The sequence below is a fragment of the Somniosus microcephalus genome, chromosome 13, assembly GCF_052327205.1.
Source record: "Somniosus microcephalus isolate GS21.2 chromosome 13, FLI_Smic_1.0, whole genome shotgun sequence".
NCBI classification, from domain to species: domain Eukaryota; kingdom Metazoa; phylum Chordata; class Chondrichthyes; order Squaliformes; family Somniosidae; genus Somniosus; species Somniosus microcephalus.
In genome coordinates this window covers 14,837,768-14,862,966 of record NC_140999.1, presented here as the reverse complement: position 1 = coordinate 14,862,966, position 25,199 = coordinate 14,837,768, and the positions used below count along the sequence as shown (strand labels likewise).

At 43.8% G+C, this 25,199-nt stretch overlaps 2 protein-coding genes across 4 annotated transcripts in view; both read left to right on the top strand.

Annotated features, from left to right (window-relative positions):
* LOC147108081 (receptor expression-enhancing protein 6-like) overlaps positions 1-7,095 on the top strand; it is a 42,811-nt gene extending 35,716 nt beyond the window's left edge. The window contains exons 6-7 of one of the 3 annotated variants that reach the window (XM_086004540.1): positions 1,663-1,708; positions 4,514-7,095. In XM_086004540.1, the coding sequence (XP_085860666.1) occupies positions 1,663-1,683 (21 nt within the window). In that variant the 3' untranslated portion in view covers positions 1,684-1,708; positions 4,514-7,095. The remainder of the gene's footprint in view (positions 1-1,662; positions 1,709-4,513) is intronic. The other 2 variants (XM_086004542.1, XM_086004541.1) reach the window with 2 other exon arrangements.
* Positions 7,096-7,637: 542 nt separating this feature from the next.
* On the top strand, positions 7,638-24,338 carry LOC147108080 (receptor expression-enhancing protein 6-like). Its single transcript, XM_086004543.1, has 5 exons — positions 7,638-8,139; positions 12,788-12,926; positions 15,437-15,593; positions 18,247-18,294; positions 24,076-24,338. Exons 1-5 carry the CDS (start codon positions 8,009-8,011, stop codon positions 24,204-24,206), a joined length of 606 nt encoding a protein of 201 aa, XP_085860669.1. The 5' UTR covers positions 7,638-8,008; the 3' UTR covers positions 24,207-24,338.
* Positions 24,339-25,199: the final 861 nt, after the last annotated feature.

The following is a 25,199-nucleotide window of genomic DNA, read 5'->3' as shown; positions in this document are numbered from 1 at the left end:
TTATATTAAAACCAGCAAATATCACCAATGTCCTCTTTAAATTCAGGCTAAAACTAATAGGGGGTGAAATTCATCTTGGGCCGTAGATTACCACGAACAATGAATTGGCAGCCTGTTACATTCCGCTTAATTTTCTTATGTCCGTGGGAAAGAAAATTGGGCAGAGTATATAAACAGGGCTGCTGATTCGCTATTGCTCATTTTGTGCTACCGTGCAAGACTCATTTCACCCGCATAGATTTATTTACAAGAGAAGATACGAAAGTACAATGCTAAACTTGCACGATGTATGAGAAGAAGCGGTATGAAATATTTGTAATTCTTTTCAGTGGAATCTGACTGAGTCTCTGAGACCGTTGCAAAGAAGGTGGCTGCTTGCTTGAGGCAGTGCAAAACAGGAAATTGGGGTTCACGGGACTGTTCTACAATCATATAGCTGTGTTTTAATGTTTAAACCGGACCATTTGCTGATCAAATAATTTCTTGGTTAATTAAAATGTTAAGCACTTAACGCCTCCGTAGAGAAGGTGTAAGCCGTTAACCATCTGATGGCCATTAGCTTTTGATGCCTGACAGCAACTGAAAGTGTCAACTTTTCATCTGATTAGCACGAGCTGGCGTTAACCCATTAAAATATCGATTGTCCTTCAAAAACAGCAGTTTAATTAGTTTGAGTTCAAAGCTTCAGGGCAGACAAGTCAGCCGCACGCCTTTTGCTTCAGATACAATGAGCATCCCTGATGTTTGCCCTATATAAAAGTATAATACAGGAAAGCCTCCATCTTATCTCATAGGTGTTAAACGCTCTTCATTTTAAAAGCTCCTGCAGAAATTCTGGCAGGTAATTGTGGCTCTACTGTACAGCTGATTCTTCCCAAAAATCTGTCTTCAGTGTCCTTAATCTTCATTTCCCCAATACTGCGCCAATCAAGTTAATGTCAATTTGAGAGAAGCAGCTCTTTCCATGGAGCTTCATGTAATCTAAATATCAACATTTCATGTGTAAGTGTTGACCTTGTACATTTTTTAGGCCAGTAATGATGCATTCCCTCTTTGACCATGCAGCTTAAGCATTTTAGTGACAAATTATGGCATCTGTAATTATATTGTTGGTGCTTTGAAGGTAAAATTAATGTCTGATGTGCAGTGTCAGCAGCAAATGAGGATTACAGCTCACCTCACTAGGCCAAGGGCAGCACTGGATTGAATTTCAGATTTGCCTACTAATCTGTTAGAAATTACAAGGGTATTTGCAAATAATAACCATCTCTCTTTCCCAACCCCCCCCCCCCCCCCCCCCCCCCTCAAAATGACACATGGGTGAAGGAAATAGAGGAGCGACTCACGGGAGCAGGGCAAGTACAAAATCAGCAAACCATTAAATGATGTGCGTTATTGCAGCACTCTGGTTTATGTATCCATCTTGCAATACTCTTGACCCTTCCTGCAATATCCTTGCTTTCTGTGTATTTTGTAAGTCTCCAGCACAGTAAATATCTACTAAGCCAGCAGAACAGCTGAAAAGAAACTCCGATAATAGGATCCATTAGCCTTGAATGGGATAAAATGCTGTCCCTGAGCCTCCTAATGAGGGTGAGATGAACATGTTTTCTGTCCTGTAATGTCATTTTTTTTTCCCCTTCCTGCTGCCCAATACCTCAGAGTGAGCCGTCAGTAGATTGATTACAGGATGGTTATTGACCTGCCGGTAAGTTGCACTTGGTTACTAAGCAGTTGCTCTACACACCCACTGCTGTTCAACCACAGCCAAGCATTTAATTTGAGCCTTTTTAAAAAATGTGAGAATTGGCTTTTGAATTATGCTCCCCTTGCCCTGCCCCAATATACAGTACTTGAATATTTTTCTTGCATTTCAGTTGCCAGGATATTCAAACTCATTGGTAACTTTATAAACTAATGCATTTTTGACATCCATGCCTGGGCAAACTGTAGCCCTGAATTATTATGCATCTCATTTGTTTCTTGTGCTAAATTTTTGTATTTCAGTTTACTAAAGTTATATATTTAAACATATCATCTTTTAATAAATTAAACTTCATGACCTGGAGTTACTTCTGTATTTGCGCCCTATAATCTGGGTGCAAACCAATTACGTGGCTTAAAAGAACGTGGAATTTTGGGGGCGTGTGCGCAACTACAGTACGCCCAAGTTGCCTCCATCTTTTACATCAGCCCATGAAGCCTTCCATCCGAGCGAATCTCTGCCTTCAAAACCGGCCATGCTGCCGACTCACTCCCATTGGAGAATCCTCCAATCGCGTTTGCTTGGGGAGGTGTCTCAACATTGCGACCAGATTTTTTTCAGCCACAGTGGGGAAAGTCATTGTCCTGGTCTTTTAATTGGAATTTTTTTGTTTTTTTAGAAACCTATCCTCACTGAGACCTGCTCTGTATTTTCTGTTTCCTTTGGTGCATTTTTATAGCATAAGTACAAGACACATTAAAAATCGAAAAGCTTCCCCGATTGCAGGTTCTTAACCACGCTATGCCTGATGTGCGTGAATGATGGTTAAATGAGTTAAAACTTAAGACTCCAAGAATATAGTGGTGTGGGTTCACGATTCCTTGGGCCCCAATTGTTTATGCTGATTTATGCACATTTACACAAATTTTAAGGTTGACAATGAGATATATATATATATATATATAGTATGTTAGCCGTTATTGCAAGGGGTTGGAGTATGAGTAAGTAATTCTTGCTGTAATTATATAGAGCTTTGGTGAGACCACACCTAGAGGACTGTGTACAGTTTTGGTCATCTTGCCTAAGGAAGGATATACTTGCCTTTAGAGGGGGTTCACTAGATTGATCCCTGGGAGGGGGTGGGGATTGCCCTATGAGGAGAGATTGAGTAGAATGGGCCTACAGTCTTGGAGTTTACAAGAATGAGGTGATCTAATTGAAACATATAAAATTCTTTGAGGCTTTAACAGGGTAGCTGCTCAGAGGCTGTTTCCTGTGGCTGGAGTGTCTAGAACTGGAGGTCACAGTCTCAAGATAAGGGGTCAGCCATTTCGGACTGAGATGAGGATAAATGTCTTCACTCAGGGTGGTGAATCTTCGGAATTCTCTATCCCAGAGAGCTGTGGATGCACAGTCGTTGAATATTAGACTTGGGATCGATAGATTTTTGGGCATTAAGGGAATCTAAGGATAGGGTGGGAAAGTGGAGTTGATGTAGAAGATCAGCCATGATCCTATTGAGCAGGCTTGAGAGGCCGTCTGACGTACTCCTGCTCCTATTTCTTATGTTCTTACAGGAAGGATACTTGGATGTAACTTGACATTGGGTGCATTTTCAGGTGTAACTTTCAGGTTGTGACAAAGAAGGAAACTCCAGGCCCTCTTTTTTTTTTTCTTGGAGGTTTTGCTAAAACTATTGCAGAATTCATCCGATATCAAGCAATGAGCTACTAGGCCAAGCGTAGCTCGCTCTTTTCACAGCATAGTTTTTTTTTCTTTGTCTCGTGTTGCTCTCTGCTGTTTTGCTAATCTCCGTTGGGTTAGAATGGAAATGGAGTTGGAACAAAACTTAATCTGAGAGCAAGTTATTATCTAAATGGAGAGAAACTGCAAAGTGCTACAGTACAAAGGGATCTGGGGGTCCTGGTGCTTGAAACACAAGGTTAGTATGCAGGTACAGCAGATGATCAGGAAGGCCAATGGAATCTTGGCTTTTATTGCGAGGGGGATGGAGTATAAAAACAGGGAAGTCTTGCTTCAGTTATACAGGGTGCTGGTGAGGCCACACCTGGAATACTGCGTGCAGTTTTGGTTTCCATATTTAAGAAAAGATATACTTGCTCTCGAGGCAGTTCAGAGAAGGTTCACTCGGTTGGTTCTGGAGATGAGGGGGTTGACTTATGAAGAAAGGTTGAGTAGGTTGGGCCTCTACTCATTGGAATTCAGAAGAATGAGAGGCGATCTTATCGAAACATAAGATTGTGAGGGGGCTTCATCGGGTGGATGCGGTGAGGCTGTTTCCACTGATGGGTGAGACTAGAACTAGGGGGCATAATCTTAGAATAAGGGGCTGCCCTTTCAAAACTGATGAGGAGAAACTTCTTCACTCGGTAGTAAATCTATGGAATTTGCTACCTCAGAGCGCTGTGGAAGCTGTGACTATTTAATAAATTTAAAATGGAGATAGACAGTTTCCTAGCTGATAAGGGAATTAGGGGTTACGGGGAGCGGGCAGGGAAGTGGACGTGAGTCTAGGTTCGGATCAGCCATGATCCTGTTGAATGGCGGAGCAGGCCCGAGGGGCCGTATGGCCTACTCCTACTTTGTGTTCTTATGTTATGTTTTTAAAATGAAGCAAATTTAACGAGGTCAAGATTACATGAGTGAAGGGCAGGAATAGCTCGGCCTGGTGATCAGAAATCTGGCGCATGGTTTTTTTTTCTAATGTCCTGGCTTTTTCATTTCCTAACTAGTCTTGCCATTCTAAGTTTTCAAAATGGTTCCTTTACTAATTCTCCTGTATTTCAGCAACGAAGCTACACCTGGAAAAAGACAAGGATAACTGAAGACTACAGAGTGAACAGACCACCTGCGAGCTCAAGCTATTCCCACAAAGAACAAGAGATGCTGGAACCTTAATACAAAAGCAACAAATCACTGGAAAGTCACAAAGGGTTAATCAGCATCTGAAAGGGAAGGATCGGGGTTAATCTTCCATTGGAATCCGAAACGACCTGTCTTTTTCAGATGCTGACCCTTTTTGCTGTCCATTTCTAGTACTTTGTTTTTATTTTGGATCCGGCTAGTCTTCTGCTGTCTGAGTTACATGAGTGGCATGCAGCAAAACCTTGTTCTATAAAACCTCGAACTGTCCGGAAAATCCCTTTTGAAGCAACTGAGTGTGGACTGATGCGTCCCATGTGAGTTGTATGTGCAGGACACGTCGCCTGGGATCTGAAATGGTTCTGTACTTGCGTTACAATCTTTAGCCTTTTTTGGTGGGGGAGGGTGGCAGTAACATCAAGAGCATCAGTGCAGTAAATAAGTTAAGTGAAAATGTGACTGGTTTAACCTCCTTTAAGGCCAGACCTGCAGTGAATTTGATTTCCTCCAACACTCTTGTCCCACCTCCTCTTGAGCTCAAAATCTCACCAGAAATTTAGTTGGAAAAAAGAATGTTTCTCTCAATCATTGGTTTTGTGGCAATTCAGGTGTACGTAGCACCCTGTTGATTGTAGAATTTTACCCTGCGCTAACGCCTGGTTCACTGGTGGCTGATAATGGAGATGCAAATATAGATTTGCTTTTTTGTTTTGTAAGGATCATGGGAGGGGGTGAAATGGTTTGCTGTCAATTCGGCTCCAGCCAACTTGCTTCATGAGTGGATTTGTCTAGGGTGACTTAATCATTCCATTGTAAATCTTCTGAGATACGTTCAGGCCAGAATGCTAAACTTAATTGTGTAGAGTACACGTTAAGTTGGATAATTGACAGCAATTTACGGTTACTTTTTGAAAATCTCCCATATACTTGCAGTCTATGGTCAGCTAACAGTGAAGGCATTCGTGGGGAATAACTCCCATTCATTCTGAGGAATTCTCGATGAGGTTTTGCAGCAAATTTAAATGTATTGGCTCAAGCTAATAAATTAAAACCCTATCAGAATCTGTTTGATACTGACTCCAATATGAACAATTCCTAATTTTAAACATGTACTGTTAGACTGGAAAATTCAAGTAATGTTTTTATAGTGGATTTTTCAGAGAATTCAGGTCTTCTACCTTGGTTACTGGATTTTAAACACTGGATAGTCATAGTTTTTGTACGTTGCACTCCAATTTTGTCTCCTGGACAGTTGATTTGCTCTAATCTTGCTTATGCTGGACTTGAGGTGTGTGTGTGTGTGGGGTGGGGTGGGGCCTGGTGATTATTTTTCTTTTTTTGTTTCCCTCTACTAGCCCTCTGACTAGAGCTGGAACTGCACTGAACCAGCTTTCTATCTCTGGTTTAAGGCTCTCAACCTAAGTCTCCTCCATTATTATTAAAACTTGCATAGCTCCCCTTTTACGTGGTGAGGTTTGTTTTGGTTTGTTTTTGTATTGTGTGGGGGAGAAGCAGGTCACCTGTTGGGACCAATTTTGGGAGTTCAATTGCCTAAACTGTCCTGGCTGAAAAACATTAACTCTCTCTATAATAGTGTGACTTAATGGGACAGTGGAAGTGTCTGAATAGCTGTTCCTTCATGGCTTTGTTTGGGATGGGGGAGGGATGAATTGCTTTTGGTTTAGAGAACGTTGGTTAAAAAGAACAAACCACATCATTTGTCACATTATCCAAGGAAAGATGTAGATTGTATTGTGTTGAGAATTTAAGATTGAGCAGAAGTCTCAAGGGCGTTTGCTTAAATTACAGGTAATCAATGTGTGAGACATCTGAACCTTCAGAGAATCAGTACTTGAATTGTAGATTTTTTTTGCATTTGTTCTCAATTTAGTCTCCATTGGTTTGAGAAACGGATGCCAAATGAGCGCACTGACGTCTGAAACCTAAAGAACTGAGGGAAACTAGCACTACACTGCACCATAATGTTGCTAGAAACTGCTGTCGCATTTCTATAATTTGCTTGTTTAAAAGAAGTTGGGTCAGTTATTTCTATAGTCGTCCTAAATAAACAGCTACCTTCAGAAGAAATGGAGAAGCAACCTTGATAAACGTGGGGGGGGGAGGAGAGATTATCACAACTTTGTATTTTAGTGAGTGTTTCCTTTTTAAGTATCAAATATTGCATCAGTAGAAAAATATGTGGACCACAAGTAGCAAAAAGTGCAAATATTAAGTTTAAAGTGCAATTCATTGAAGAGTTTTCCACCAAGTTAACTATTACAGAATCCAAAGAGCTAAGTGAAGACCGAGTCGGATGGATCCTGAAGGCAATGCTTTATTTTGTTGCTCTTAAAATTGTATGAGGTCCTTCTCTCTTGATGACTGGGTTCAGTAGGTTTTAATAACTTGTGTTTACTGTGACTATACCATGTGTTGTGGAACAATGACTCCATATGTTAGATGCACTACTTTTCTTGTTACTTAAGCTCAATAAAATATTGAACTAACTTTTGCGTATGGTTTTTTTGTGGTAGGAAGATTTATCCTAGAGTATATTCTTTAACATTGATCCTTTGGGGAATTTTTATAGGGAAGCTAAGTAACTTATTTTATGGGATGTGGGCATCATTGGCAAGGCCAGCATTTATTGCCCATCCCTAATTTCCCCGAGTGGCTTGCTAGGCCTTTTTCAGAGGGCAACCCACATCGCTGTGTGCCTGGAGTCACATAAACCAGGTAAGGACGTGTTTGTGACCCACATGGGGTTTCCACGACAATTCAGTCATGGTCACCATTAATGATAGCTTTTTATTCCAGATAACTGAATTTAAATTCCTCAGCTGCCGTGGTGGGATTTGAACTCACGTCTCTGGATCATTAGTCCAGGCCTCTAGATATCTGGTCCAGTAACATAACCACTGTGCTACCGTTCCCTGTGCAGTTGAGTAGTACCCCCCCATAATCCATTGAAGAATCTAAAGGGGCCCAGTACATTCAATGCTCTGCGAAAACAAATGTTTTGTTTTCTTTTATAAATGTAGGTGACCAGTCCAAGGCTAAAAAGTTAAATTGAGAAGTAGTGATCATGTATTGCTAAGTTTAAGGTTTTAAGCCTACAGATTGTAGGAGGGAAGGAAGGCTGTTTAGAAAAACAGTTCAACTTTAACTCCACCCTTGAGGATGATCTTAACTCCTAACCTTTGTCTGGTCTGTGGATGCTGAACTCCCAATTTCTGTTGCTCCTATCACAGCCTTTATATAACACACCTGTACATAGAAGGCTGTAACAAAATCTCGCTGTTCTGACTACATCAATCCTTCTGTGATGTCACCAGATTCATGCTGCCTAGTAACACACTCCCAGCCACCGGTCAGGTGGAGTAACCTGGCAGAGCCAAACAGGATTCCAAATGAAGAACAATGCCACTGTCAGTGTCCAGATTCTTCCAAATTTTGATCGCTTTAACCACCTTGTGTGCTGTGCTCGAATATGCAGCATCCTTGTTTCCTCTGTTCAATATAATTGTTTTCCTGTACCCAGCCTACTTTTCGTAAGTATTTGATGGTTTCTTGATGGAAAATCAAAAAGCATTCTACAGCAAGACTTTCACACTACTTTTGGTTTTGCACTCTTGCCCTTCTTAGGTTTGCCTTTCCTTCCAGGACCATCACTAGCTTGGTTCTCAACCCTTCCCCAAGCTCTCTGCTTTTTGGAGAAGGGTTAGGTTATGATTGTCCAGCAGCTTAATCGGAACCATTTAAGTTTTTACCTGTGAAACTTCAATGCTCAGTTACAATACTACCACAAGATATCATTTTTGAAGTCCTTTCATTAAGATACTGATAAATTACATTCTATTGTGCGGCAACATAAACCCTCCTCATTGCCCCCAACCCCAGTCTCCTGAACTCATCGCAGCCCCAACACTTGCCTGTGTTCCCAGACTTCTGCTCTCCCAATTCTCCTGCACCTCAATTTTCACCACCCCTCCCCCTCCCCCTCCCCAGCGTCAATTGTGAGCTGCACTGAGAATTGTATGAAACATCCAAAGGTCATTTGGAGAAAATAGTTTCTAACCTATGATGCATGATTTACAGTTAATACTGTAAACCTTTGCACTGTTGCTGCTGATGTTTGGCTATTTATAAATTCTGCCCAAAGTTTACTGATGAAACTGTGATACAATTGTATTGTGCAACTTAATAGCGATGAATTGGCAAATTAACCCCATAAAAACACTCATGGAACATAGTCCTTATTTACAGTAAATCTGATGCCCTGACTGTTAAGGGAAAGAATCAAGACCGAGATATTTAATTGATCCCCAATCATTTTAGTTTTCTCCCTCGCGAGTGAATAATGTGAAAAGTTATAAACTAATGCTCATTAGGTTTGTTGGCTAGCTGGGGAAAGCGGAAAACTCAAATACATCAAAGTAGCTTTGATCAGCAATAGTAAACTTCAGTTAGTGAGTGGCAGAACTTCTATTTGTCAATTGTGTTTACATGTTCTGAGAAACTGTAAAATCAGACAAATCTCCCTGTGAAGAAAGCATCTTGTTTCTAGCTTGGATGGGTTTAATTTCCCCTTCCATCCTTACCAGATACTGTCATTGTTTTGCACTGTAAAATACAAAAAGCTCCCCGTACCTGGTGCAATTAAAAATAAATACACAGCCGCTATAAAGCAATCTGGACATTGGTACCAGTGCAACTTGTACTATATATACTGTTAACTCTCTGTGCTAAGAGGACCCTACAGTGATCAAAGTAAATCTGGAACAATACTTAGTTACACGAGGGCAGCAGAATAAGAAGGCTCAGATTCAGAAACTACCTTAGGCCCAGGGCGATGAACAGTTGGAACGGTTTGTCGATGGTAAATTTAGGACCGAGTTCATGAATGGCTTTACACACACACACACAGTAATAAACATCTGGGGTGGTTTGCCAAGAAAGATAGCGGAGGCCAGGAAACTGGAAATATTTAAAGAAACCGGTCAGCTCAGTGGGATGACTAAGATTGGGACCTGTGTGGGAATACCCAGCATGACCCTGCATCCTATCTCTCCGCACTTGTCATGTCACTGCAGTGTCCTCCTAACTTTCCTCTGTGCAGAGAAGCAGAAGTGGAATAAAACTTCTCAAAGAAAATGATTAAGTGAGTGGGCAAAACTGTGGCAGATGGATTTCAGCACAGGTAAGTGTGAGGTCATCCATTTTGGAACAAAAATGTATAGATCGAGTATTATCTAAAAAGGTGAAAAGCTAGGAACGGTGGAGGTCCAAAGATATTTAGGGGTTAATGTAAACAGATCACTAAAATAATGTAGGTACAAAAAAAATCAAAAAGGCTAATGGAATGTTAGCCTTTATATCTAGAGGGCTAGAATATAAAAGGCAGGAAGTTTTACTACAGCTATACAAAACCCTGGTTGGACCACATCTGGAATACTGTGTACAGTTCTGGGCATCGCACCTTGGAAAGGATATATTAGCCTTGGAAGGAGTGCAGCGCAGATTCACCTGAACGTTACCAGGGCTCTGAGGTTAGATTAGGAGGAGAAATTACATAAACTAGGCTTGTATTTCCTGAAATATAGAAGGTTAAGGGGTGATTTGATTGAGGTTTTTAGGTTCTTGAAAGGAATTGATAGGGTAGATAGAGAAACATTTTCCGCTGGTGGGGGAGTCTCGGACAAGAGGACATAACCTTAAAATTAGAGCCAGGCCATTCAGGAGAGAAGTTAGGAAACACTCCTTCACACAAAAGATGGTAGAAGTGTGGAACACTCTCTCAAAAAGCAGTAGATGCTAGCTCAATTAATAATTTTAAATCTGAGATCGATAGATTTTTTGCTAGACAAGGGTATAAAAAGATATGGCGCCAAGGCGGGTCGATGGGGTTAAGATACAGATCAGCCATGATCTCATTAAATGGCAGAACAGCCTTGAAGGTCTGAATCAAGACTAGAGAGTCGGGCTGCGCAGCTCTCTGCGCGGGACCGGCTTTTGCAATGTTAATTTACTATAAATGGGCCGCGCAGCCTCTTAAAGGGGCCCGTGCACCCAAAACCATTACGGGGAGCATTGGTCCGAATGTCCTACTCCTGTTCCTATGAGAACTGAGCCAGTTCCAACAGTAAGGCAAATTGTGCTTCAGCGAGGCGGGAGGGGAGTTGGGGTCGGGTGGGGGGTGGTGGTGGGGGGAAGGTGGTAATGTACCTCAATACTCAATTAGACACAAAAGATGTTGCCACATGTGGAAGCGACCAAAACTAGGGGCCATAAATATAAGAGTCACCAATAAATCCAATAGGCAATTCAGGAAAAACTGCATCGACCAACTGAGCCATTGGGAAATTATTTTATTAATTTTACCTCCATTGTAAATCGGTTCATTATATATTGAAAGGCAAAGAAGTTATGTTAAACTTGTACAGAACCTTGTCAGACCACACAGTACTGTGGACAGTTTTTGGTCGCCATATTATAAAAAGGATCTCGAGGCACTGAAAAAGATTTAAAAGGATGATACTAGAATTGAGGGGTTACACCCATCAGGAAAGATTGAACAGGCTGGCGCTCTTTTTCTCTACAACAGAGTAGGGTGGCCTGATGGAGGCTTTTAAAAAAATTATGAAAGGGTTTGATAAGGTAGATGTAGAGATGTTGTTTCCACATGTGGGCAGCCCAAAACTAGGGGCCATAAATGTAAGATAATCACTAATAAATCCAATAAGGAATTCGGGAGAAACATCTTTACCCAGAGAGTGGTAAGAACGTGGAACTCGCTACCACAGGGAGTGGTTGAGGCGAATCGCATAGATGCATTTAAGGGGAAGCTAGAGAAGCACATGAGGGAGAAAGGAATAGAAGGATAGGAGTAGATGAAGAAGGGTGGGAAGAAGCTCACATGGAACATAAACGTTGACATATTCCAGTTGGGCCAAATGGCATGTTTCTGTGCTGCAGACTATATGTAACCCTATGTAATACTGTCCTGGTACAGTGCTTTGCTAGTCTACTCCCTAGCTTGACTATTCTTTCCAGAACCTAAAATAGGTACTTCTAAATGTTGAGTCTGAAGTACAAACCAATGTGTCACATAATCAGTGCCACACGAGATGCCTCTGTCCACCCTCCTTCTTGGACCATCACCATTCAGCGCTATAACTATCTGGAACATTCTGCAAGTGAAGGAAACAACAAACCGCTTTTCAGCAGTCGGTTACTAATAATTCCTCTCAACTGCTAGAATCCTACAACTTTTTTTGTGATCGTTTAGCTATTGGCAGCCTTTAAAATGATTTCAGTGTGCACTGCTTATTGTGTTATTGTAAGTGTCAGCCATGGCTCAGTGGGTAGCACCCTCGCCTCTCAGTCAGAAGGTCGTGGGTTGAAGTCTGAGACTTGAGCACAAAAATCTAGGCTGGCACTCCAATGCAGCACTGAGGCAATGCTGCACTGTCGGAGGTGCCATCTTTTGGATGAGACATTAAACTGAGCCCCTGTCTGCTCTCTGGTGGACATAAAAGATCCCATGGCACTATTTCGAAGAGGAGCAGGGGGGTTATCCCCGGTGTCCTGGCCAATATTTATCCCTCAATCAACATCACTAAAACAGATTATCTGGTCATTATCACGTTGCTGTGTGTGGGAGCTTGCTGTGCGCGAATTGGCTGGCGTGAATTGGCTGCCGCGTTTCCTACATTACAACAGTGGCTCCACTTCAAAAAGTATTTAATTGGCTGTAAAGCGCTTTGGGACGTCTGGTATTCGTGAAAGGCGCTACATAAATGCAAGTCTTTTCTTTTCATACCAGCCAGGAAGGTTCCAGGTTCAATTTCTGGTCTGCGTTGAATTGGTGTATTTCAGTCAGGACGTTCCAATTGGCCACCCTGCGGAGGGGAACAAACACCCAGGGTTTCCACTCCTGATTGATATCTAGAAACCACTGCTGGTCAAATAACATTCATCTAGCTCATAGATGCAGAATGGCACACATACATGTATGGGACTGGTGGGTGCTGGCACATGTGGAATCAATCCCCAGCAAGAGTCAGCATCCTCGGGAGAAGACCAAAGGGGGAAATTGTAAGTTTTTAAAAAAATGAAATGTTTAGTGGTCACACTAATAATGCCCTAATAGAATCCAGTAAGATTGATATAACTGTCCTTAATCTTTGGCTTTCTCAGAATTCTAGCTATCGAAAATGCCAACAAAGAGGATAAATTGAAGTGGCTTATGTACTGGGTGATATATGGAGCATTTGCTATAGTTGAATGTGTGGCGGGCATCCTCCTCTACGCGTTTCCAGCCTATCATAAAGTGAAGGTATGTAACAGATTCCCTCTCTGCCCTGTGACCATCGATTAATTTCAGTTTGCTTCGGAGAGCCTATAACAAGTATTAAATGTATAGTGTACAGTTTAATTTCTCTTTAATATTCCATTTACACTAGAAAATATGAGCTGAATAAATCTGATTTTCCCCCTTTTTGCCATTATACATTGAGCAATTAGAAACATAGAAACATAGAAGATAGGAGCAGGAGTAGGCCATTCGGCCCTTCGAGCCTGCTCCGCCATTCAATGAGATCATGGCTGATCATCCAAATTCAGTACCCTGTCCCTGCCTTCTCCCCATATCCCTTGATCCCTTTAGCCTCAAGAAATATATCCAACTCTTTCTTGAATATATTTAATGAACTGGCCTCCACCGCCCTCTGGCAGAGAATTCCATAGGTTCACCACTCTCTGGGTGAAGAAATTCCTCCTCATTTCAGTCCTAAATGGCTTACCCCTTATCCTTAGACTATGACCCCTGGCTCTGGACTCCCCGGCCATCAGAAACATCCTTTCTGCATCTAGTCTGTCCAGACCTGACAGAATTTTATAGGTTTCGATGAGATCCCCTCTCAATCTTCTAAACTCCAGTGAGTATAAGCCCAATTGACACAATCTCTCCTCGTACGTCATTCCTGCCATTCCCAGGTATCAGCCTGGTGAATCTTCGCTGCACTCCCTCCATGGCAAGAACGTCCTTCCTCAGGTAAGGTGACCAAAACTGCACACAATACTCAAGGTGCGGTCTCACCAAGGCCCTGTACAACTGCAGCAAGACATCCTTGTTCTTGTACTCGAACCCTCTTGCTACGAAGGCCAACATACCATTTGCCTTCTTAACCGCCTGCTGCACCTGCATGCTTACCTTCAGCGACTGGTGCACAAGAACACCCAGGTCTCTTTGCACTTCCCCTTCTCCCAATCTATTGCCATTCAAATAATAATCTGCCTTCCTGTTTTTGCCACCAAAGTGGATAACCTCACATTTATCCACATTATAGTGCATTTGCCATGTTTCTGCCCAATCACCCAACCTGTCCAAATCGTACTGGAGTTTCACGACATCCTCCTCACAGCATACCCTCCCACCCAGCTTTGTGTCGTCTGCAAATTTGGAGATATTACATCCAATTCCCTCGTCCAGATCATTAATATATATTGTGAACAGTTGGGGTCCTAGGACCGATCCTTGCGGTACCCCACTAGTCACTGCCGCCACTCGGAAAACGACCCGTTTATTCCAACTCTTTGCTTTCTGTCCGCCAACCAGTTCTCTATCCAAGTCAATACCTTGCCCCCAATCCCATGTGCCTTAATTTTGCACGCTAACCTCTTATGCGGGACCTTATCGAAAGCCTTCTGAAAGTCCAAATACACCACATCCACTGGTTCTCCCTTATCTATTTTACCAGTTACATCCTCAAAAAATTCCAGTAGATTAGTCAAGCATGATTTTCCTTTTGTAAATCCATGTTGACTTTGTCCGATCCTGTCACTGTTTTCCAAGTGTTCTGCTATTACATCCTTTATAATGGACTCTAGCATTTTCCCCACTACCGATGTCAGGCTTACCGGTCTATAATTTCCCGCTTTTTCTCTGCCACCTTTTTTGAATAGTGGGGTAACATTAGCTACCCTCCAATCCATGGGTACTGTTCCAGAGTCTATTGAGTTCTGGAAGATGACCAGCAATGCATCTACTATTTCTAGGGCCACTTCCTTAAGTACCCTGGGATGTAGATTATCAGGCCCTGGGGATTTATCGGCCTTCAGTCCCATCAATTTTCCTAACACCATTTCCCTACAAATACTGGCATACTGGCTTAAAGCGTACCTTTGTTGTAGGCATTCAAACACTGCAGATAACATTTTTGATTTTGCTTCCTGTCGCTATAAGCTGAGGTGGCAAAAGCAAAGTCAACACTGTCCAAGAACCATGTACATGTCCTCCTACCCCTCCCCATGTCAGTATGAACTGATGTTATGAGCACTTCACAAGGTCCCAATATGAGTAGGGACGAGGAAAACCATTTGGCCCACTTCAGCTTATCCACCCAAAATTGATATGGCAAAACTTTGATTTGTATCAGGCTGAGTTAGATTGGAACCCAAGTCCAAGAGGTCCATAAGAACATAAGAATTAGGAGCAGGAGTGGGTCATACGGCCCCTCGAGCCTGCTCCGCCAATCAGTAAGATCATGGCTGATCTTCAACCTCAACTCCACTTTACCGCCCGATCTCTATATCCCTCGATTCCCCTAGAGTCCAAAAATCAATCGATCTCAGCCTTGAATATACTCAACGACTGAGCATTCACAGCCCTCTGGGGCAGAGAATTCCAAAGATTCACAACCCTCTGAGTGAAGAAATTCCTCCTCATCTCAGTCTTAAATGGCTGACCCCTTACCCTGAGACTATGCCCCCAGTTTAAGCCACTGCACTAGACCATTCCCAAAAGTCTGCTCTGTAGGTAACGGTCTTATTTTTTTTATCCTGTAGAGTCTCTTTCTGATGTGGTGCATGGCACCGGTCGATTGGAATGGTTCTCATATAATTTACATGAACATCATCCGACCTACCTTCTGCAAGCATAAAGCCATGCTGGACGAACTCAATAAGAAAGCTGCAGAGGCTGTAGAAGATGTGAAGATGGAAGGTAACATCGATACCAAGCTAAATACCAGAGAATGAACAGAACGTGTAACGCTGCAATGGGAAGGGTTTAGGTTAGCATTTGGTGACACAGTGAAGGGTTTGGTAAGACTGAAATGCAGAAGGGAAAAAAACCAAAAAGTTCCAATTATCCGATAAGTCCATATTAAGCAAATGTATATTAACTGTTAACAAACGTGCCTTTAACTGGTACGTACAGTGTTTGAAATCACCGCCTCATGAAGCCACAGAATATAAGAAGCACTGGGAGCCATTCTGGCATCCTGATAGTAATTTTGTCACCCTGAAAATTTCAACAGTTCATTTAGAAACAGTTCCTGACAGCTGCAGCCCGACAGAGGTGTCGAAAGGAAGCTGACTGTTATATGGTTGCCTCAACAATGTTACTACATCACCTAGTTCATTCTTTATTTCATTGGCATACTTTAAATTGTGCTCAGTGGGTAGCACCCTCGCCTCTGAGTCATGAGGTTGTGGGTTCAGAGTCCCACTCCAGAGACTTGAGCACAAAAATCTAGGCTGACACGCCAGTGCAGTGCTGAGGGAGTGATTGAGAATGCAGTGAAGTGAGCTGCTGGCTGCTTGTCCTCATCTCCTGGGAAAGGGTATGGCCTTCACTTTCTGTCAATCGCAGGCCATGATCTGGAATTTGACATGAGAAATGGCTGATCAAACTCCTTGAGCATTTTGTTCCTTTGGTTTTGTTTCACCCTCGCACCATTTCTCTTTGTTTCTTTCTGGTTCCATTTTTTACATGCACCATTCCTTTTTTTGTTTCTATTATATCTCCTCGTTCTCTCCATCTCTTTGTTCTCTCTCTCTCTCGCACACACAAGCCCTAAGGTAAGATCATCTCCCTCTGTCCAGCATAAACTTTCCAAGGTTTTGAGATTCCCATTGCCCAACCTCGGCAACTGAGTGTGAGAGTGGTGCAAGGCCAAAATGTCGGGGTCACCTGACTGCAAATTGGTTTGATCAAGGCAGACCCAACCCTTAATCTCCACAGTTTGGGTTGGCACATCAAGAAATCTAAAATTGTTCCACACAATTGCAGAAAGCATAGCCTGGAGGTTCCTCAGAGATTCTCCTGATCTCCCATCGTAACTTTGGCAAGAGACTAGCGGAACACTCGGAGGAACAACATCAGCCGCTCCAAATAGCCATTTATGTTGTTTCTCTAGCGGTTCCGCTAATCTCAAATTACGTTGATGGGGAAATTGGGACAATCCCAGCAGAGTTCAGGGCCAACATCTTTACAAATGTGAAACAAAGCATAATTTATTCTGAGTAGAAATAGGTGAGAATTAAATTTGTTGTTCTACTATGCTGCTTCAGATTATTATGTGTGCGCGCACTGTTCTAGGATGTCATATAACTAACTGAAACAAAGAACTTGTGCTTATAAAGCACATTATCATGTCCTCAGGCATTTTATGGCCAATTAATTACTTTATATCATGTAGCCAAATGCACCAGCCAATTTGTGCACAGCAAGGTCCCACAAACAGTAAATGAGATGAATCACCAGTTAATCTGCTTTAGATGGCACGGATTGGGCGAACAATGCCCGCCAGGACACCAGAATACTTCCTGCTCTTCTTTGAATTGTGCTATGGGATCTTTTACATCGACTTGAACAGGCAGATAGCACTTCAGTTTAACGTATCATCCAAAAGGCACCACCTCCAACAATGTAGCACTCCCTCGGTACTGTCCTGAAGTACCAGTCTAGATTACTGGCTCAAGTCCTGGAATAAGAGTTAAACTCACAATCCTCTGACCCAGAGGCAAGAGTGCTACCAAGTGAGCCAAGCCGACACTTAAACAATCCAGAAGTATCAAATTCTATAGAAATTTTAGATAAACTGGTGGTGGTGTTAAATCACATACGTCAGGAGCAAGAACAATTTGCATTTATACAGCGCCTTTAACGTAGTTTGACACCGAGTCACATCGGGAGATATTAGAACAGGTGACCTTTTTGGTCAAAGCGGAAGGAGCAACTTAAAGGAGAGGAGAGAGAGTTAGAGAAGGAATTCCAGAGCTTAGGGACTAGACAGCTGTAGGCACGGCCACCAATGGTGGGGTAAAGGAAATCAGGGATGTATAAGAGGCCAGGACTGGAGGAAGGCGGAGGACGGTTCCTAAGTTCCAGCCCTCATATACACAGTTAGCTGATCTCAGTTGGGGCAATATAATTAACTTCAGTGCACATGGGTCAGAGGCAGGAAGATGAGCTAAGGCTCCCATTCCTGTTCACCACCCAGTGACCCCTGCTGAACAGTGCGGGTGTACGGACATCAGGCAAGGATAGGGATTGGGTGCTGGTGTGACTCCCCTCCCCTTCTATGTTTCGCAAGTCTGTTGACAGATCGCTGCCCGGTTTCACACATGAAGCACAGCAAATTGGTCAGATGGCAAGGTGTTGCCGGCACCTGTGGAACCAAACCTCGGCATGAGTCGGCACCTTCAGGAAAGGAAGGGAGAAAATGGAAGGAAGGGGAATGGGTGGAATAAATTGCAGCTTGCCTTAGGAAAGGCAACAGCTGATGACAACAGCAAGTCTCAGTTGCTGATCTAAGGCAGGTAGATGTTGTAGGTTTTCTATGAATATGTACTAATTCTCTCTCTTCCAGTTTTCCCAAGAGTGAAAACCGAAACTATCACCACCTCAAACCTGAAAAGTAAGACATAACTCTAATGAAGGGCATTCGATGGGAACACAAAGTTCCGTTGGGGTACAGTTTGTAACATGGAATCTGCCCCAGCACCGAGGGCTGTTAATAAAATGGGAGTCATTAGAGTCATAACTGCACAGAAGGAGGCCATTCGGCCTATCGAGTCCGTGCCAGCTCTCTGTAGAGCAATCCACTCAGTCCCATTCCCCCGCTCTATCCCCGTAGCCCTGCAAGTTTATTTCCCTCAAGTGCCTATCCAGTCTCCCCTTGAAAACATTGAATGTCTCCGCTTCCACCACTTCCGTCGGCAGCGAGTTCCAGGTCCTCACCACTCGCTGCGTAAAAAAAAAGCTTTTCCTCACATTGCCCCCTGTATCTCTTGCCCAAAGCCTTAAATCTGTGGCCCCTAGTCCTTGTACCATCAACTAGTCATTGTGGGGGCAGTCCAGGAGTTGTGCATCTGTGGGAGTGGAATATTTGTAAATGTAAAAATGTTCAGAACTTCAAAGTCAGTTGAACTACAGGTGGAAGTTTCTGACATTACCTGCTTCACACAGTCTGGAACTGGCAGACTCAAGTTATACTGTGGGCTCCCACAGTATTCCCTGCACAGTGGCAACACAGCTCTGCAAAGCTCTCGTGACCTGGTTTTCCAAAAGGCCGGTTAAATTTTAATTTTAGGAGAGAGCAGGGGTCCGGCGGTGACCCCAACAATCCCATTTGGTGTAGAACTTAGTTTCTTCAAATTAGTTTTTTGTTATTTATAAATCATATTAAAAGTCACTATTTATTACCCAGCAAAGTAGCTGAGCCTCATAAGCCGGGGAAGGCCCCATTTTCAATCCCTGGCCCGTGCTGATTTAGCTCACCTCAGCTGGGAACACCCAGTAGTGGTGCTGCAATTGACCTGGGTTAGGGAGGACAAAAATCAGTCAGAGTTCCCGCTTCTGATCTCTCTCTCTCTCCAGCTGTCTCTACAAGAAGGCCACAAGTATGGCCGTCTGGTGAGGAGCGGATAGGGCTTGACTGCAATGCTTCCAATGGGTTGAATAGTCTGCCGACGCTCACTGTCTATTCTTCAAACGTCAGCCTAGCCACTTGGAAGAGGTCCCGAAGGGTGACCATCATGTGTGGAGTTGCACTCCTGTAAGGAGTCAATGCCTTTCGGAGGGGAGCAGAGAAAAGTGTAGGGGATAAAATGAGCTTCAGCTAATTATCTTGGATTGATATTGTTTCCATACATTCTTCATCATCAAATTCCGTTTGGTATTCACCTGCCAAGCAGTTGAGACTCTGGAGCCCTCTTTTTAAATTAATCAATTTCCTGCATTCCCAAATAGTTTGGCATCATTGGGAAATTTAGATATTTAGCAAATTCATTCAGTCAGATCGTTGATAAATGATGTGAACAGTAGAAGTTATGGGACTGATCCTTGGGACATTCCACTGATCATAGAATCATGCAGCACCGAAGGAGGCCATTCGGCCCATTGTGCTTGTGCTGGCTCTTTGGTAGAGCTATCCAATTAATCCCACGCCCCCCCCCCCGCTGCTCTTTTCCCCATTAGCCCTGCATTTTTTTCCCCTTCAAGTATTTATCCAATTCCATTTTGAAAGTTACTATTGAATCTGCTTCCACCGCCCTTTCAGACAGTACATTCCAGATCACAAGAACTCGCTGCGTTAAAAAAAAAATTCTCCTCATCTCCCTCCACCCCCCTCCCGCCCCGGTTCTTTTGCCAATTATCTTAAATCTGTGTCCTCTGGTTACCGACCCTCCTGCCAGTGGAAACCGTTTCTCCCTAATTGCTTCATCAAAACGTCTCTCAGCTTTCCAATTAGGTCTGCTGGTATTGACCATTAGCTTTTTGTTTCCTATTATTTACCCAATCCAATTTACTCTTTGCACCCTTACCCTTGTTAAATAAAAGAGTTGTCCTTTACAATAGCCTCTAGTGTTTACCTTGTTATAAACGGTAAGTGAGTAGGCCTGTAGTATTTTTTCCAATTCAATCTCGAGATGTGGGCGTCGCTGGCAAGGTCCACATTTATGGCTCATCCTAGGCTCCTGCTTCTGACCTAAGCTGGAACATTTCTAATCTTCGAGTACGACCCCTCTATTTAACAAACTGTGAAAGATTTCGGTGACTTTAATTTAAAATATTCTTAAATGCATTCCACCTGATCCTGGGGTCTTATGAGCACTGAAGCACTCTATTCTTTAAATTATAATTATAATATCATCACCAATGTAACAATAGTATTACCTCTTGCACCTCCTTGCCATACAACACTGAAAGGATCTCCCACTATCTCACTTTTAATAATTGAAAATCATCTCCTGTAGAGTCATAGAGTCTGTGCCGGCCATCAAGCCCTCTCTATTCTAATCCCATTTTCCAGCACTTGGTCCGTAGCCTTGTATGCTGTGGCATTTCAAGTGCTCATCCAAATGCTTCTTGAATGTTGTGAGGGTTCCTACCTCTACCACCCTTTCAGGCACTGAGTTCCAGATTCCAACCACCTTCTGGGTGAAAAAGTTTTTCCTCAAATCCCCTCTAAACCTCCTGCCCCTTACCTTGAAACTATGCCCCCTGGTTATTGACCCCTCTACTAAGGGGAAAAGTTCCTTTCTATCTACCCTATCTATGCCCCTCATAATTTTGTACACCTCAATCAGGTCCCCACTCAGCCTTCTCTGCTCTAAGGAAAACAACCCCAGCCTGTCCAGTTTCTCTTCATAGCTGAAGCGCTCCAGCCCAGGTAACATCCTGGTGAATCTCCTCTGCACCCTCTCCAATGCAATCATATCCTTCCTATAGTGTGGCAACCAGAACTGCACACAGTATTCCAGCTGTGGCCTAACTAGCATTTTGTACAGCTCCATCATAACCTCCCTGCTCTTATATTCTATGCCTCGGCTAATGAAGGCAAGTATCCCATATGCCTTTTTAACCACCTTATCTACCTGTCCTGCTGCCTTCAGGGATCTATGTACATGCACACCAAGGTCCCTCTGATCCTCTGTCCTTCCTAGGGTCCTACCATTCATTGTGTATTCCCTTGCCTTGTTAGTCCTCCCAAAATGCATCACCTCACACTTTTCAAGGTTAAATTCCATTTGCCATGGTTCTGTCCATCTAACCAACTCGTCTATATCGTCCTGTAGCCTGAGGCTTCCCTCCTCGCTATTTACCACTCCGCCAATTTTCGTGTCATCTGCGAACTTACTGATCATACCTCCGACATTCATATCTAAATCATTAATGTACACGACAAACAGCAAAGGACCCAGCACCAATCCCTGTAGTTCCCTCAAATATCCCTTGCACTGTAATCGATATTTTTCCATACTTTTGCTTTTAATCGCAAATCACATTCAGCAGCTTTTCTTTTAGTTTTTGAAATATTTGCAATCTTCAGTGTTGCCAACACTTGCGATTTCATTGGCGATTTATTAATTTGGCACCATTGTTCGAATGTGTAGAATCATTTGGGAAAGAACTGACGACTATCATATTTTCTCTCTTTCTCTCCTTTCCCTTCCAATGAATTGTGCAGGCTAACACAACGGTGCAAAACCAATAAAATGCTATCCCAGCTGCCACACCAGTGAAAGGGCCCAATTTTTAAAAAATTCATTCCGCTGGGTGTCGCTGGCAAGGTCATCATTTATTGCCCACCCCCTGGTTACACCTCGAGAGGGTGGTGCTGAGCTTTCGTCCTGAACCTCTGCGGTCCATGCAGCGAAGATGCTCCCGAGATATTGAAATAGAACGACTGGTCCTCTACGTGGACCACTTTCCATACCTCGGGAGCCTACTGTCAACAAGGGCAGACGTCGAGGACGAAGTCCAACACCGCCTTCAGTGTGCCAGTGCAGCCTTCGGTCGCCTGAGGAAGAGAGTGTTTGAAGACCAGGACCTCAAACCCGGCACTAAGCTCATGGTCTACAGTGCAGCAGTGATACCCGCCCTGCTGTATGCCTCAGAGACATGGACCATGTACAGCAGGCACCTCAAAGCACTGGAGAGGTACCACCAACGCTGCCTCCGCAAGATCCTGCAAATCCATTGGCAGGATAGGCGCACCAACGTCAGTGTTCTTGCTCAGGCCAACACCCCCAGCATCGAAGCTTTGACCACGCTCGATCAGCTCCGATGGACGGGTCACATTGTTTGCATGCCCGATACGAGACTCCCAAAACAAGCGCTCTACTCGGAGCTCCGGCACGGCAAGAGAGCCCCAGGTGGGCAGTGGAAATGCTTCAAGGACACCCTCAAAGCCTCCTTGAAAAAGTGTAACATCTCCACTGACACCTGGGAATCCCTGGCCCAAGACCGCACAAAGTGGAGGAGAAGCATCCGGGAAGGCGCCGAACACCTTGAGTCTCTTCGCAAGGAGCAAGCGGAAGCGCAGCGCAAGGAGCGCACGTCAACCCAAACACCCCACCCACCTGCCCCTTCAACCACCATCTGCCCCACCTGTGACAGAGACTGTAGGTCCCGCATTGGACTCATCAGTCACCTGAGAACTCATTTTTAATGTGGAAGCAAGTCATCCTCGGTTCCGAGGGACTGCCTAAGAAGAAGAAGGTCCTCTAGTTCTACTTTTCCTCCTCCCTTCCCATGGGGAAATGCTTGGCCTCCTCTTGGCAAGCCGCTTACAGTGAAATTGAAATTGGGAATGTTGGGAATACTGAGGCATCCCATCGCATGGTGGTGCAGCACATTGCAGCGTTCCGGAGAGTGACCCTCAAGCAAAACCTTGGTCGCATAGTGTTCCTCAACAAAAAGTCAGTAAAACTGCACTAGCTATTACATTGCCTGGATGAGTTGCAGCTCCAACAACACTCAAGAAGCTCGACACCATCCAGGACAAAGCAGCCCGCTTGATTGGCACCCCATCCACCACCTTAAACATTCACTCCATCCACCACCGGCGTACCGTGGCTGCAGTGTGTACCATCTACAAGATGCACTGCAGCAACTCGCCAAGGCTTCTTCGGCAGCACCTCCCAAACCCGCGCCTTCTTCCACCTAGAAGGACAAGGGCAGCAGGCGCATGGGAACACCACCACCTCCAAGTCACACACCATCCTGACTTGGAAATATATCGCCGTTCCTTCATCGTCGCTGGGTCAAAATCCTGGAACTCCCTCCCTAACAGCACTGTGGGAGTACCTTCACCACACGGACTGCAGTGGTTCAAGAAGGCGGCTCACCACCACCTTTTCAAGGGCAATTAGGGATGGGCAATAAATGCTGGCATGGCCAGCGATGCCCACATCCCATAAACGAATTTTTAAAAAATACAACAAAATACTAGACCTAATATCACCTCTTCCTCAGTCACCCCTCCCCAATTTAATATACCACGCCAAATATTCTTGCATTATCTCTATGAATTTCTTTCCCCCCCCTCATTGAAACTCCTTAAATTCAGATCTTTAAAATCCCTTGTAACCTCCGCATTGCTTTCTTGCTGAAGTTTTTTATTCCGTCCAGCGCTAAGAATTTGCTCTCGATTAATAAAGCTGAAGCCTTTCAATGGTAAACGTTGATTTTTTTTTTGCGCCGTGAGACAGCTCGTGTCAAATCCTGCCAATTTCTAAACTCGCTGCGGGTGACTCGGTTGACTGCCCGAGTATCAAAAGTCCCAACGGCGGTGGAAATACCAGCTACTGAGGGGCAATAAACCACTTGCCCCAGTTAAGTGTGAAATGCCCTAGTTCAGATTAGCTTTTTTTAAAGTGCCCTTTTAATCATTGTCCTTTTTGTATTTCAGCAAGCAGGCAAAAAATACGTTCAATCTTTGGGAGAGCAAAGAACAAGCGAGGACCTAAAGTGAATGGGCCAGCTGTGGGACCAAGCGTGCCCCAAACCTTCCATGGAGAGCACGTGGCAGAACTTCATTAGTGAAACTTTTGAACAGCCCCAAATCGATCTTCCTTGAAGCAATATGTTTTTAGAACAGGCTGTGTGCTGACAGAAAGTTTATGCACAATTTGATCATCCCAGAAATCTAAAATAAATGATTCTGTGCTTGTATTATAATCGTTAATGCTAAAGTTAGTCAGCGTGATTAATGTGGTGACATGGCAGGTAAGATCAGAAATTAAAAATACGAACTTGCTCCAATAGCTCGGCTTCTGTGTTCACTGCAGTACTAAGCTATGGAGAGCAGGAGTCGGTGCAGCACCAGGAGTTAGCCAGTGCTTGTTGAACAGTACCACAGGCACGATGGGCTGAATGGCCTCCTTCTGTGCTGTATCATTTAATGATTCGACGCAGTTAGCTGATCTTGTTGGGTAGTGCGGTGATGGGACGCATACAGCGGACCTCAGTGCCTATAGGTCAGCGTTTCCATTCTGCATTGCTGTCCAATGAGGCTTTACTGGAAAGTGTGCATCTGTGGATATTGGATGAGGACAGTATCTGGCTCAGTTGCGAGGCCCACCAAAGTCAAATGGCATGCTGAGGCTCACTGTCTTGGCCAACGCATGATTGTCACGTGGGTGAGGTACCAGTGCCCACTGAACAGTACCCCAACAGGAGTCTGCACCCTCAAGTGGGGGAGAAAATTGGAGAGGGAGGGGGGGGAAAAAAAGTAAAATATAGATTTTGGAACTGCAATGTTGTATATCAACCACTAGAGGGCGTCAGAGTATTTACATAGCTCGCTGAAATGCCTGTGGTGGCAGAAATTAAATTGGTTTAAGAGGCCAGTAGTGTTAAACCCACAGTCACGATTCAGGAATAGAAACTACACAGTTTAGCTTCCCCTTCCTTCCCCGCCGAGACTGGCACAACTGCACCAGGGAATTTTGTGAGAAACTTTCAGCTGAGGCACGGGGTGGGGGGGGAATTTTAACCTAACTAACCGAGTGAGAAACCCACGGGATTGGGTGG